The 15104-nt window shown below is 46.4% G+C and overlaps 1 protein-coding gene across 9 annotated transcripts in view; it reads left to right on the forward strand.

Annotated features, from left to right (window-relative positions):
- tmem94 (transmembrane protein 94) overlaps positions 1–15104 on the forward strand; it is a 224276-nt gene that overhangs the window by 153001 nt on the left and 56171 nt on the right. For all 9 annotated transcript variants that reach the window (XM_072483032.1, XM_072483029.1, XM_072483031.1 and 6 more), the window contains 4 exons: positions 195–310; positions 1713–1812; positions 2289–2397; positions 7286–7475. In XM_072483032.1, coding sequence (XP_072339133.1) covers positions 195–310; positions 1713–1812; positions 2289–2397; positions 7286–7475 — 515 coding nt within the window. The remainder of the gene's footprint in view (positions 1–194; positions 311–1712; positions 1813–2288; positions 2398–7285; positions 7476–15104) is intronic.

A 15104-nucleotide genomic window follows, 5' to 3' on the forward strand; every position in this document is an offset into this window, starting at 1 on the left:
TGAGTTCAAGGGCAATTAGGGATGGGCAATAAATGCTGGCCCTGCCAATTACATCCATATCGTGAAATAAATGTTTAAAAATGAGAACTGAGGAGATGTTAGCTGCATGTCCGCCATATCTCTTTACGCCAGTTCAGGTGAGTCAACTGTGCTGAATCCTTGCACCTTAGGCAGTGTTCTTTTTGAATATGTAGATTCGAAGGATGATGCAGAGGGAGCATTGCTAATGGAAGAAGAGAGACACTCAGACCTCATTAGCTTCCAACCGACAGACAGTGATGTGCCCAGCTTTCTGGAAGATCATAATAGGGTAAGATGCAGGTTCAGTGGTTGAGCTGTACACAGCCACAAAATCTATGGACATTGCTTTATGTAAATTATTACCGTAGATTTATACTGAAACTTTAGTTCAATGTATCTGCATAGTTGTAATGTTCGGAGCAAGGGCAGAGGCTATACAAGTTGAGAAAACCATAGGCAATTGTTGTAGTCTAAACTATTTTGTTATCAACAAATGTTAAATTAAGCTCATGCAGCTTTTCGTATACCCTGTTGATTGAGACCGAGTCAAGGTAAACCACTTTGAAGCAATTTACACAACAAATTAGGGGCGGCACAGTGGTTAGCACTGCTGGCTCACAGCTCCAGGGAACTGGGTTCAATTTCAGCCTCAGGTGACTGTCTGCACTTTATCCCTGGGTCTGTGTGGGTTTCCTCCAGGTGCTCCAGTTTCCTCCCACAGTCCAAAGAAGTGCAGGTTAGGTGGATTGGCCACGCTAAATCGCCCCTTAGTTACGAGGTATTATGGGGATAGGGTGGAGGTGTGGGCTTAAATAGGATGCTTTTTCCAAGGGCCGGTGCAGAGTATAAGGGCCGAATGGCCTCCTGCACTGTAGATTCTATGATAGTTTGTGATGCAGAACAAGGCCAGCAGCATAGGTTCAATTCCCATACCACAGCTTACCTGGACAGGTGCCGGAATGTGTCGACTAGGGGCTTTTCACATAACTTCATACATGTGACAATAAAAGGTTGTTATTGTTATTTGTATGGCACCTGTAATGCAGTGAAAATATTCCAAGGCACAGTGGCATTATCTAGCAGTTTGACAGTGAACCACATAGAAGTATTTAAGGCAAGCTTAATCAAAGAGGTAAACCATAATGAAACCGGAATTGATCTGAAGAGGTCTAATTTTCTTGCTGTTTTGTTTGTTACCCTTGCTCTCAGCCCTTTGCGGATGCTGCTGGCGATCTCACCAATGCGTTGGTGCCTGGGGGAGCTTGCTCTGTGGAGGAGGACAGGCACTGTAGTTTATCACTCCCTCTGTGACACTACTGAAATAGTCAGCAGTAGAATTGCAGAGCTAGCCATCCAGCATTCTGAACAGTGCTATAGATAACTCCAGTACAGGCACCTTACAACCATTTATTAGAGTACTCAATTATTTTTTTTTCAATTAAAGGGCAATTTAGCATGGCCAATCCACCTAACCTGCACATCTTTGGGTTGTGGGGGTGAAACTCACGCAAACACGGGGAGAATGTGCAAACTCCACACGGACAGTGACCCAGGGCCGGGATTCGAACCCGGGTCCTCGGCGCCGGAGGCAGCAATGCTAACCATTGTGCCAAGTGACGCCCCCTTACAGCCATTTCTAACATGCGTTTTTAAAAAATTAAATAATGAAACACTGCCTTTCTTTTACTTAGGCTAAACTGCCACGAGGAATCCATCAGGTGCGACCGCACCTCCAGAACATCGATAATGTGCCTTTACTGGTCCCTTTGTTCACAGACTGCACTCAAGATAGTAAGTGAACATCATATACCTTCACAGTTTTAGCCACAGTGATGTTTGACCTATGACAGAAATGAGCTGGAAGACCCAGATTTAAGATAACTGGCAAAATAATCGCCGGGTGGGGGAGGATGCATAACGGAATTTTAAATTGGCTTTCCGCTGCTGACTTGGCAACAGCTTCCCCAGCCCACGTCCAAATTGTGTTCTTACTCTCCTCAGTTCCAGAAATTTCAGCAACCCCATTACTTACAAATTCAGAAAAGTGAGTTGTTTAAGACGGGAAGAAAAGCAAAGTTTGTAACTTTTTGGAGGAGCGATTGGGGTCAGCTGAGGAGTTCCATGGTTTGGAGATTCTGGGAAAGAATGTGGTGGAGTGGGAGGGAGTGGGAAGCGTCTCAATTACAGTGAGGTTGGAGGGTGTTCAGCTTTACTGATTTCCAGGTAGTGCTTTCTTTTTAACCAGCTGGCTGCCTGTTCTTTTCTAGCCATGTGTGAAATGATGAAGATCATGCAAGAATATGGGGAGGTGATCTGCTGCCTGGGCAGCTCTGCCAACTTCAGGAACAACTGCCTCTTCCTGCAGAGCGACATCGGGTGAGGATCCTGTTCTCCGCATGCCCGACACAGTTTATTTGTAAAACAATTGTTGGCTGTACAGATTTGAGTTCAGAAGCTGGATGGATCGTCCAGCCAAAATCACCGAGCATTAGTAGTCCAGAACCTAATAGGCAGCCCTGCAACCACTGTGTTCAAGGGAAAAAGGTGTTGATGCTGTACACATGAGCAGAATTATTTTTCTCTTTTTCCAACTGCCTTAGCTGGGAGCAAGGATTGAAGAACTCAATTGGGGAGTGGGTGGAGACAGCCACAAGGGAGCTTTTTTCCATTTAGTATCTTCAGAATCACTTTTTGAGGGGTAAAGTTTGGTTTATTGAAGGACAGAAATTACCTGACCAGCTGCCCCCTCACCCAAAATGAAAGGAAAATCTAGTTTCATCTTTATGGCTGGCAGGTTTTGCAAATTTCTCCCCTGATGGGTTTGTGATGGAGACTGCAGCCTGAATTATTCGGCCAAGGAACGGTCCTAAATTCCAATCTCCCGTCTATTAGCCCATCTCAATCTGGAGGGGGGTGACTGTACCTCATGGCAGAGCTCCTGGTTTGGGCATCAAAGGTTAGCTAGGGAGCTGTTGAAAATTGGAAGGCTCATACTCAGACGGTTTTGGATATGGTGGCTATAGACAAACACAAAAAGCAATTTCTATTTGGCACGGCCAACATTGGAGTTATACTGTTCTGGTGAAAGATTGGCCCAGACACACGGAACTTCCAGGGGATTGTTTGCACCCATTCGCGTTGCAAACATCTCTGTTAAGCGGCTCATCCAAAAGTGAGCATTCGCAATGGTGCAACACTCCTTCACTAAAACACAGTTTAATTTAAAATACGTGTCCCGGTTTCTGCTCTCTCAATGGCTGCTCGTGTTCTCGAGTCAGCAGCTGCCTGGAAAGTAAGCCAGAGACTCGCCAACTTCAATTAACGTTTCTGAACTGTAGCCAGCTCCACGCAGAGCTTGGAGCAGACATTCTGCACAACGCACGAGGCTGAAGGCCACCATCACATTACCTCCAAAAGCCAGCAAGATACAAAATCCAGCAGACTCGGTCCAGTTTTGAGACACATTTCCTGTATTTCACTTAGGTTGGATGAATTGTTTGAGAAAGTTAGACAGTGATTAAATGGTGAGCGGGATGGAATCAACAGTTACAGATCAGGCCAACCGCACAGGTTCTGATCCAGGTCACTGAGTAGTTCATGATGGCTGAATAACAATCCTGGAGTTGCGTGAAAAAGCACTTGGCAATGCAGTGGGAGCTCGCAAAACAGATAATGAAGTCTATACACAATGAAAAACAAGAAACGGAAGATTCATTAGTCCTTTCCTTGAAATTTGGTTCATTGGTGCAATGATAATTCAGTTTGATATTTTTAGCAACCTAGTTAGATGCAATCAGTCTCGTGACAAAAATGTATCAACTTAAAAAACCGGGGTACCAAAACTCAAGGAAATGCTGGAAAGACAGAGCAGTCAATAAGCATCTGTTAAGGACATAAGATAATCGGGAATCTGAAATAAAATTAAAGTGCTGGAAAAACTCTATGTCTGGCAGCATCTGTGGAGAGTGACAGAGTTAACATTTCAAGTCCAATATGACTTCTTCAGAGTTGAAGAGAGGTAATATGTTGCTAACTTTTGGTTGGTTCAATTGGCTCTGTTTTATAACCTTTGCTCTAGAGTCGCCAGGTATCTTTATGATACCGCCACGAGGTTCAAGTTCAAGGAATGATCAATAACTCAACACACCAATTCGTAAGATTCAAATCAAAGCACATTTATTCATAGATATTTCATAGAATTTACAGTACAGAAGGAGGCCATTCGGCCCATCGAGTCTGCACCGGCTCGTGGAAAGAGCACCTATTCAACCGCACACCTCCACCCTATCCCCACAACCCAGCAGCCCCATCCAAGACTAAGGGCAATTTTTGGACACTAAGGGCAATTTAGCATGGCCAATTCACCTAACCTGCACATCTTTGGACTGTGGGAGGAAACCGGAGCACCCGGAGGAAACCCACGCACACACGGGGAGAACGTGCAGACTCCACACAGACAGTGACCCAAGCCGGGAATCGAACCTGGGACCCTGGAGCTGTGAAGCAATTGTGCTAATCACTATGCTACCGTGCTGCCCCTATTATACACAGTAAATCGCTACTCATGCATAAACTCTACTTTCTAAGCTATTTCTATCACTAACAGGCCTATACTTAGCTTCTGACTGGCCCACCAGGTCAGGGGAACAAATAGCCTTTCGTTCGGGTTCTGAGTCTGCGGGATTCGAAGTTGGTACGGATTGGTAGCTAGGAGCGCCTATCTCGTAGCGAGCGTTGACTTGATACTTACTTTCTTGGAGGCCGCCGGCCAGTTCACTCTCGGGTTGCTTCGCGTTGCTGAGTGACCCTGTCAAGAAGGACGATTTGAACTTGGGGGCTTTACTTTATAGTCCCCAGGGGCTTCCCGTCCTTGGTTTCAAGTGATTGGACTTCGTTCCAATCACTTGGTTCGATTTCTCCAATGCTGGAGTGGTTCCCTGATCGTTGGGCGGTCTTTAAGTGTCCGTTAACCTCTTTTGTGTTGGCTCCTGCTGGCGCCGAGGAGTCTGGCTTGGCTTTGTTTATCTTAAAATGTTTTGATTTTTCCTGGGGATCGCTCATTACTATGTAGATGGCTGTTACATTACTATGCAGATGGCTGCTTGTATCGATGCTGTCTGGGTTTCTGCAGAGTCTAACATACACAGTAAACTTGCACTTGCTAGTTTTTGCCTGTGTTGGCTGAATTTCCCTTCAGCCTTTGCGGTTCTCCATTTTAAGTCGAGAAGTGGCCAACTCAGGTGGCTACAGTAGACAAGGGGTAATCCCACCGGAGGGAAAGCAGAGAGCAGAAATTCTTCTCAGTAGTCAGTCTTGTAAGAGACATTGAATTAAACACTAAAATAAATGCAAAATACTGCAGATGCAGGAAATCTGAAATCTGCTTGTTGCAGGCATGTAAGCGAGGTTTTGTAATTGAATTGAAGGGATGTAAGTGTTGTACGTTGCTTATTGGATTAGGCGTTGGAGCTCTGTTTTCTGGTGTGAAAAGGACGAGGGCTCAGACTGTTTAGTGTGGATAAATTCAGAAGCGAGAGGTGAGGAGGAAAGGAACATAACTATTGTGTAACATCAAGAGACTCCCTTTGCAGGACAGGGCGACTGACGTACTTTCTGCTTGCGGTCTGTAAACTTGATTATGCGCTATAATGTATTAAGCTTTGCAAGAGAAGTATTACCGCATGGAATTAAAGTTGGGTTGAATTCCCTACAATTTGTATTCATTGACTACGGAGAAACAAACATTTTAATTAGGCTGAGAGGGGGAGAAAGCAAACAAATCACAGATTTGGGAAACATAGAAAATAGGAGCACGAGGAAGCCATTCGGCCTTTGAACCTACTCCGCCATTCATAGTGATCAATTGCAGATGCAGTATAATTTGGATAAGTGTGAGGTTATTCACTTTGGAAGCAAACACAGGAAGGCAGATTACTACCTGAATGGTTGTAAATTGGGAGAGGGGCGTGTGCAGCGGGACCTGGGTGTCCTTGTGCACCAGTCGCTGACGGTAAGCATGCAGGTGCAGCAGGCAGTAAAGAAGGCTAATGGTATGTTGGCCTTCATTGCGAGAGGTTTCGAGTATAGAAGCAGGGATGAGTTGCTGCAATTGTACAGGGCCTTGGTGAGGCTACACCGGGAGTATTGTGTGCAGTTTTGGCCTCCTTCTCTGATGAAGGATGTTCTTGCTCTCGAGGGAGTGCAGTGAATGTTTACCAGACTGATTCCAGGGATGGCGGGACTGTCATACGAGGAGAGATTGACTAGGTTGGGATTGTTCTCGCTGGAGTTCAGAAGAATGAGGGGGGATCGCATGGAGACTTCAAATTTTAACAGGACTAGACAGGGTAGATGCAGCGAAGATGTTACCAATGATGGGTGTGTCCAGAACCAGGGGTCACAGTCTGAGGATTCAGGGTAAACCAGTTCGGACAGATATAAGGAGACATTTCTTCACCTGAAGAGTGATGAGCCTGTGGAATTCATTACCACAGGAAGTGATGCTAAAACATTGAATATATTCAAGAGGCGGCGAGATATAGCACTTGGGGAGAATTGGATCAAAGGCTATGGAGAGAAAGCAGGATTAGGCTATTGAGTTGAATGATCAGCCATGATCGTGATGAATGGCGGAGCAGGCTCGAAGGCCAAAAGGCCTCCTCCTGCTCCTATCTTCTATATAGCTCTGTATCATGGCTGATCATCCAACTCAATAATCTGATCCTGCCTCTCTTTCTCTTCCCCCCACCCCCGCATATCCTTTGACCCCCCCTCCTACCCCATGTGCTGTAGGAACCGTGAGTGAACAGGCTGAATGATCTACAAACTATTAATGGGAAACTCCCAACATAGTTGTAAATTCTGTCTTTTACAGTGTTACACCCTTCAGGATTAGGACAGTCTGTTTGCAACCATGGGATTAGGGGGGAAAAGTAAGGAAAGGCTTAATCATCCCTTGATGAATGGTTTGGTCATTCTTGTTTTTATCTTTTAATTTTTCCAATTAAGGGGCAATTTAGCATGGCCAATCCACCTGCCCTGCACTTCCTTTCAGGTTTTGGGGGTGAGACCCCTGCAGACACGGGGATAATATGCAAACTCCACACAGACACTGACCTGGTTTGGTCATTCTGATACCTGCAATAGGCAGTGCTGAGCTCCCATGTTGTAGACCCCACTATAAATTTGGCAATCATTTTTTAAAAATATATTAATTAGTGTTTGTTGGTTAGTGATTCCTTAACCACAGTTCTTTGCTTATTAGTGTTGCACTGGATCCACTCTACCCGTCTCGATGTTCCTGGGAGACCTTTGGCTACGCCACCAGTGCCAATGTTTCATTTGATTCGGATGAACTTACACCTCTGCGATTATCTGGCCTCTTGAATAGCCTGCCCTGTTCCATCTCCTTTCATCAAGAGGAGAGCATCAGCATCATCAAACTTATTGAACAGGTATGTTTGCGAGTGTATGTATGCGCACAGTAAAATAATTGTCTGTGTCTAGTCTTCCATCTGCCCCAAATTGTGCTGCCATCACATGCTTAATTATCTGTGGAGCAACCCCTTCGCCTGAGTTGAGATGCTAGATTAGATACAGACTGGATTGTCTGAAGGGCTGAAGATAAGTCAATTCTATTTCATTCTGTACGGTTCCTTGTACCAATGCTGACACAACGCTACCCCATGTCCTGCATATCAGTTAATTTCTCCCAGCTCCAATTTATTTGGTGCTCAGTGTCACTGATTTTGGATTGACTCTATTAAAGAGGGAGCCATGTTTGCCATAAATTCAGTTTTAAACGTAGCCTGCGTTCTTCCAAGTATATGAATTGAGGGTAAACTGAATGAGGTGTTTAATACGTTTAAAGTAAGTCGATAACATCAGTAGAGAGAAGCTGACCCCTCTGGTGAGGGAAGCGAGAATGGAGGGGATGTAATCTTAAAATGAGAGCGAGGCTACTTGGGGCTGAAGTCAGGGGGCACTTTACACACAAAGAAAACTGTCAACGCTGGGGAACAATTTGAGCTTTCAGGACTGAGACTGATAAATTTTTATTAGGTAAGGGTATCACAGGATAGGGAATAAAGTCAGGAAATGCAGCTGGGATGCATATCAGTAATGATTTAATTAAACAGTGGAGCAGGCCCTCAGGGCTGAATGGCCTGCTGTTCCTATTTGTAATTAAATTGACTGCTGTGGAGTTCAAACGGTGAAAATGACGGTCCCCCCGAGATTAATTTGTTTTTCAATGTCTCCCCATCTTCATCCCGCGGTCCTTTTTTAAGCGGGTCAATGAAGTTATAGCGGGCTTTGTATGGGGGGGCAAGTCCCCGCGAGTGAGGAGCGTAATGCTTGAGCGGAGTCGGGGGGAGGGCGGGCTGGCGCTGCTGAACTTTCGCAATTATTACTGGGCGGCTAATATAGCCATGGTTAGGAAGTGGCTTGGGGGGGGGGGGGGGGTTGGCATGGGTGCATATGGAGGTGGCTTCTTGCAGGGGCACAAGTCTGGGGGCACTGGTAACTGCGCCTCTGTCATTCCCGCCGGCGCTGTACTCCACCAGCCCCGTGGTGGTGGCGGCCTTGAGAGTCTGGGGGCAGTAGAGGAGACATGTGGGAGCAGTGGGAGCATCGGTCTGGTCCCCAATCTACGATAATCACCGGTTTGCCCCGGGGAGGATGGACGGGAGGGGTGGGGGGGCGGTTCTGAATTTGTCAGAGAGCGGGGATTGAGAGGATGGGGGACTTGTTTATAGAGGGGAGCTTTCCGAGCATGAGGGCTCCGGAGGAGAAGGTTGCATTGGCGGGGGGAAACTAATTTCGATATCTGCAGGTGCGGGACTTTCTGCGTAGACAGGTACCAACCTTCCCACTCCTGCCGCTATGGGGGATTCAGGATAGGATGGTTTCTAGCGGATGGATAGGAGAGGGGAGCGTTTCTGACATTTATAAGGAGCTTATGGGATCCGGGGAGATGCAGACCGAGGAGCTGAAGCGAAAGTGGGAGGAGGAGCTGGGGGGAGAGATAGAGGAGGGCCGACGCGTTGAGTAGAGACAACGCGACCGCGACGTGTGCCAAGCTCAGCCTGATTCAATTCAAGGTCGTGCACCGGGCTCACATGACAGTGGTCCGGATGAGCAGATTCCTTGGGGTGGAGGACCGGTGCGCAAAATGTGCGGGAGGACTGGCGAACCATGTCCACATGTTTTGGACATATCCAAATCTTAGGGGATTTTGGCAGGGGTTTGCGGACGTCAAGTCCAAGGTATTAAATACAAGGATGGTATTGAGTCCAGAGGTGGCAATTTTCGGGGTGTCGCAGGATCCGGGAATCCAGGAGGAGAAAGAGGCAGACGTTTGCTTCCCTGGTAGCCCAGAGGCAGATATTACTAGCATAAAGCCCCCAAAGTCTGAGACCTGGCTATCGGACGTGGCTGGCTTTCTCTGCCTGGAGAAAATTAAGTTCGCCATGAGAGGGTCATTGTTAGGGTTCGCCCGGAGGTGGCATCCATTCATCAACTTCTTTGCAGAGAATTAATCGTCAGCAGAAGTTTGGGGGGGGGGGGGTAGGTTAGCGCAGAGTAGGGGGTTAAGTAATGGTGGGACCTGTGGGGGAGGGAGGTGGTATTTGCACTATGTTTATATTTTTATGTACATTGTTTATATTGCTGCTGTTACAATGCCCAAAAAATACCTCCATAAAATGTTTATTAAAAAAACAAATTGACTCCTGTGTATGTTTGTATAACAGCGTCTGTACTCTTCAAATGTAATTTATTAGTTGTGAAGGTTTTTTTGATGTCCTTTTTGACTGCCTTTTTTTTTTGAGGATACATCTCGGTTTAAAAATAATGCAACTGATTAAGCGGAAATAAACTGAGCAATTCTTGTTAAATTGTTAACCCACTTGTGAAAGGGATGTGGCTGCTTCAATGCAAAGCATTTTGAGCATTAGTAAGATTGTAACGCTATATTCTCGAACAGATGGACATGGAAAATATAAGATGTCTGTCGCCAGATTAATAATTGCTGCTTTGTATTCTCAAGATAAACCTAAACCGACAGTACTCTATGTAAACTGCAGGCACCAGAAAAATGGAGATAAAATCAGCACTCCAAAGACATTTATAACTAAATTTTACTAATATTGTCACTGGCCTGGTAATCCACAGACCCAGCATAATTCCCTGGGGAGCCGGATTGGAATCCCATTATGGCAAATGGTGAAATTCGAATTCAGTATTACAAAAATCTGAAATTTAAAAAGTCTAAATGATGACCATGAAGCCATTGTCGATTGTGAGAAAAACCCATCTGGTTCACTAATGTACTTTAGAGAAGGAAGCCTGCTGCTGTCCTTAACTGGCCTGACCTATGTGTGACTCCAGACCCACAGCAATGTGGTTGACTCTTAAATGCCCTCTGAAATGGTCAAGCAAGCCACTCGGTTCAAGGGCAAATAGAGATGGGCCATAAATGCTGGACCAGCAGTGATTCCCACGTCCAATGAATGAATAAAAATAAATTACAGCAAAGAAACTGGCCTTTTAACACAACAGATCAGTGAGGGTGTTTATGCTCCTTTGACCATACTTCATCTAACCCTATCGGTATGACCTCTTATTTTGTTCTCCTTCTTGTACTTAACCAGCTTCCTCTGAAAGGCCACCATACTATTTACCTCAAATTGAGGTATCATGTTTTATGTGGTTAGAACCACAAGACCTTAGCGAGTAGCCAAATTAGAACTGAGTGGCTGGTTACATTTTAAATTGCTTATGTCTTCAGCTGTTCCAAGCCTGGCTTCCCAGGCATGTCTAAAATTCTGTTACGTGGGGCAGTCCTAATTCGCTCACTGACCATTCCTTAGAGGGATAGCCCCTTTGACAGAGTTGTGCTGTTAAAGCTCCATTTCAGGAGCCTCCTTCCTTTTAAATTATGTAAAGTAGGTGTATCACAGACATGGAATTAAGAGAAAATTTGAATTAACCACATTGGTAAATAATTCATCAAATAAACTCTACAGATGCCAGTGCCCCTTGCTCTCCCACAGGGTAGCTTGATGTTTTGATCATGGGAGTTGAGGGATTATCTGATTTATTACTGTACACCATGTCTAAACCAACCAATGCAAAAGTGTGGTGTCTCCCTCTATCAGAAAAACAGCACATTGCATGTCAGTGCCAGTGCAGGTGCTTGCTGCATCCAGAATACGTTTTTTGTTCTTTCATGGGATGTGGGTTGATAGAGGTGTACAAAATTATGAGGGGCATAGACAGAGTGGATACTCGGGCTTTTTCCCAGGGTAGAGGGGTCAATTACTAGGAGACATAGCTTTAAGGTGCGAGGGACAAGGTTTAGAGTAGATATACGAGGCAAGTTTCTTTACACAGAGGGTAGTGGGTGACTGGAACTCGCGACCGGAGGGGGTGGTGGAAGCAGGGACGATAGTGACGTTTAAAGGGCTTCTTGACAAAAACATGAATAGGATGGGAATAGAGGGATATGGACCCCGGAAGTGTAAAAGATTTTAGTTTAGACGGGCGCAGGCCTGGAGGGCCGAATTGGCTGGTCCTGTGCTGTACTTTTCATGTTCTTTGTGGGCATCGCCGGCTTGGCCTGCATTTATTGCTCATCCCTATTTGCTCCTGTGAAGGTGGTGGTGAGCTGCCTTTTTGAGCTGCTGCAGTCAGTCCATGTGGTGTCGGCACATCCACACTTCTGTTAGTTCAGCAGTCCAATTATAAGGTTAATAAGGACCTAACCCTTCCAAATAACTGAGTAGCAGTTAACAGTCAATCATCTGACGCCTGATTGGGACTCAATAGGTATTGATTACATACTTTTGAAGTTTAACTGGTGTGTGAGTCATCCTAGTCATCTCAGCTCTATTTAAGAAAGGGGCTTCAAAGCGCACTCACTGAGCTTTGCGCATGTGCAGTGGGGGAGAGCACAGTCAGAGTGAGTGTGGGTATCGGGAATTTGAAACGGAGTTGGAATTTAATGCAGAGCGGAAAGAGGTGCGCTTTGCTTTTTCTCCTTGCTTTGTAACTTTTACATATTCAGTGAGTAGTCTTGCCCTGCTGCAGCAAATGAGACTACAAGAGAGAGATAGGAGGCGGGATTCTCCGACCACCCGCTGGGTGGGAGAACGGCGCCATGCCACCCCAATGCTGGGACGCTATTCTCCCACCCCTATGAAACCGGCCACGCGCGAATGGTGCCGGGCCGCACGGCGAATTGCCCCAAACGGCCGTAGCGGCGATCCTCCGGCGGCACCGCGATTCTCCGGCCCGGATGGGCCGAGCGGACGTCCGAAAAAATCCAAGTCCTGCCGGCGCCGTTCTAACATGTTCTGGGCCGGCTGGACCTCGAGGTTGAAGGGGGAGGTGGTTCCAACCCCGAGGAGGCCCTCTGTAGTGGCCTGGCCCGCAATCGGGGCCCACCGGTCGGCAGGCCGGCCTCTCTGGCTGCGGACCTATTTTCGTCCGCGCCGGCTCCTGGCTCCCTGCGCCATTTGGCGTCGGGGCAGGCGCAGGGATGACGGGCAGTGCGCATGCGCTAGTTGGCGCCGGCCCAATTGCGCGTGCGCGGGGTCGACGCCGGGACCTGCAGCCGGAGCGGCGTGGGCCGCTCCAGCGCCGTGCTGGTCCCCCCAGGACCCGAGAATCAGGTCTCTGAACCGGCGCCACAGTAAAGTACTCCTGTTTTGGCGCCGGCACTCTGGAGCCGGACCAGAGAATCGCGGCCCTGATTTCTTAGTAGTAAGTCAGGTCGGTAAATCTTTCACTATTTTTATCACCTATAGTTGAAAATACATTTTGTGGTGAGGGTGATAATTGGTAGTAACGAGGACCAGGAAACAAAAGCCCTAGAGAATTGCATGTAATCTAATATCAAGCACCTTCCAAAGATTTAATTTAAAGGGGTAAGCAATGGCAGGAGAGCTCAAAGCCATGGTTTGCTCCTGTTGCTCATGTGAGAAGCCAGGAACATTTCCAGTCCCTGGGGCCAGCATGTGTCTCCAGCTACAACACCTGGAAGCAAGGTTTCTGAGCTGGAGCGGCAGCTGGGGACACTGGAGCATCTGCAAGGTGGAGCGTGTTGTGGATAATATGTACAGAGAGGTGGCCACACTGGAGGCGCAGACACCATGGGCAGGTAAGGAATGGGTGAACACCAAGCAGAGCAAGAGAGCTGAGCAGGGAGTGCAGGAATCTCCTGTGGCCATTCCCCTGCAAAATGGATCTTCTGCTTTGGACACTGTTGAAGGGAATGACCTTTCGGGAAAGAAGCAACAACCAAATTGGTTGCACCACGGTCGGTTCTGCAGAGGGGAAGAGTGAAAAGTGTAGGAATGCAATAGTTATAGGGCATTCTATTGTAAGAGGAATAGATTGGCATTTCTGTGGCTGCAAACGAGACTCCGGGGTGGTATGTTGCCTCCCTTGTGCTAGGATCAGGGATGTCTCAGCACAGTTACACATTCTGGAGGGGGAGTTTGAACGGCCGGTGGTCATGGTACACATTGGTACAAACGACGTAGGTTTTAAAACAAAGGGATGAGGTCCTTAAAGCAGAATAGAGGGCGGTAGAAGTTGAGATGTCTGACTTCAAAAGTAGTGAACTCAGGATTACTACCAGTGCCACAGGATTGCCACCAGTGCCACATGCTAGTCAAGAGTAGAAATAGCAGGATATATCAGATGAATACGTGGCTGAAGAGATGGTGCGAGGGGAAGGATTTCAGATTCCTTAAGCATTGGGACTGGTTCTGGGGAGGTGACCAGTACCTGGAAGGGGGGGGGTAAACTAAAATGGCAGGGGGGTGGGGATCTATGCAACGAATCAGAGGAGAGGGCATCGAGGACAAAAAAAAAACAAAGGGAGATAAGAAAAATGATAGGCTGAGAAACCAAGGGCCGGATTCAAACAGCGCCAAGTGAAAAATATTGGGAGCAGGACAAGAAATGTTAAAAAGACAAGCCTTTGTACCTTAACGCGCGGAGCATTCGTAGTAAAGCAGATGAACTAATTGTGCAAATATGCAAATAGATGTAAACGGGCATGATATAATCGGGATTATGGAAATATGGCTGCAGGGTTATCAGGGATGGGAACTGAACATCCAGGGATATTTAGGAAGGACTGACTAAAAGGAAACGGTGGTGGAGTTGTATTGCTAGTTAAGGAGGAAATTAACGCAGTAGTGAGGAAGGAAATTGGCTTTGACAATGTGGAATCTGTATGGATGGAGCTAATAAACACCAAGGGGCAAAAAACCTCAGTGGGTGTTGTATATAGACTTCCAAACTGTAGTTGGGAATGGCATTAAACAGGAAATTAGAGATGCATAGGATAAAGGAACATCTGTAGTTATGGGTGATTTTACTCTGCATATAGATTGGGCAAATAAAATTAATCACAATACCGTAGAGGAGAAATTCCTGGAGTATATATGGGATGGTTTTCTGGATGAATATGTTGAGGAACCAACTAGAAAACAGGCCATACTAGACTGGGTACTGTGTAATGAGAACGGAATAATTTGCCATCTAGTTGTGCGAGATCGCTTGGGAATGAGCGTCCATAATTTTCATCAAGCTAGAGAGTGAGGTAGTTGACTCTGAGACTAGTGTCCTGAATCTTAATAACGGAAATTATGGTGATATGAGGCGCGAGTTGGCTTTGCTCGATTGGGGAACATTACTTAAAGGGATGACAGTGGATAGGCAAACATTCAAGGAGCGCATGGGGGAAACTGCAACAATTGTTTTTTCCTGTCTGGCACAAAAGTAAAATGGGAAAGCCAAGCCATGGCTTACAAAGGAAATTAGAGAGAGTTTTCAATCCAAGGAAGAAGCATACAAATTTGCCGAGTAAAATAGGTCTGAGGATTGGGAGCAGTTTGGGAGCCAGTGTATTTGGACTTTCAGATTGCTTTCAACGAAGTCCCACATAAGAAATTAGCGTGTAAAATTAAGGCGCATGGGATTAGGGGTAGTGTATTGAGATGGATAGAAAACTGATTGGCAGACAGGAAGCAGAGTAGGAATTAACGGTTCTTTTTCCAAATGGCAGG

The sequence above is a fragment of the Scyliorhinus torazame genome, chromosome 18 (genome assembly GCF_047496885.1).
Source record: "Scyliorhinus torazame isolate Kashiwa2021f chromosome 18, sScyTor2.1, whole genome shotgun sequence".
Lineage (NCBI taxonomy): Eukaryota > Metazoa > Chordata > Chondrichthyes > Carcharhiniformes > Scyliorhinidae > Scyliorhinus > Scyliorhinus torazame.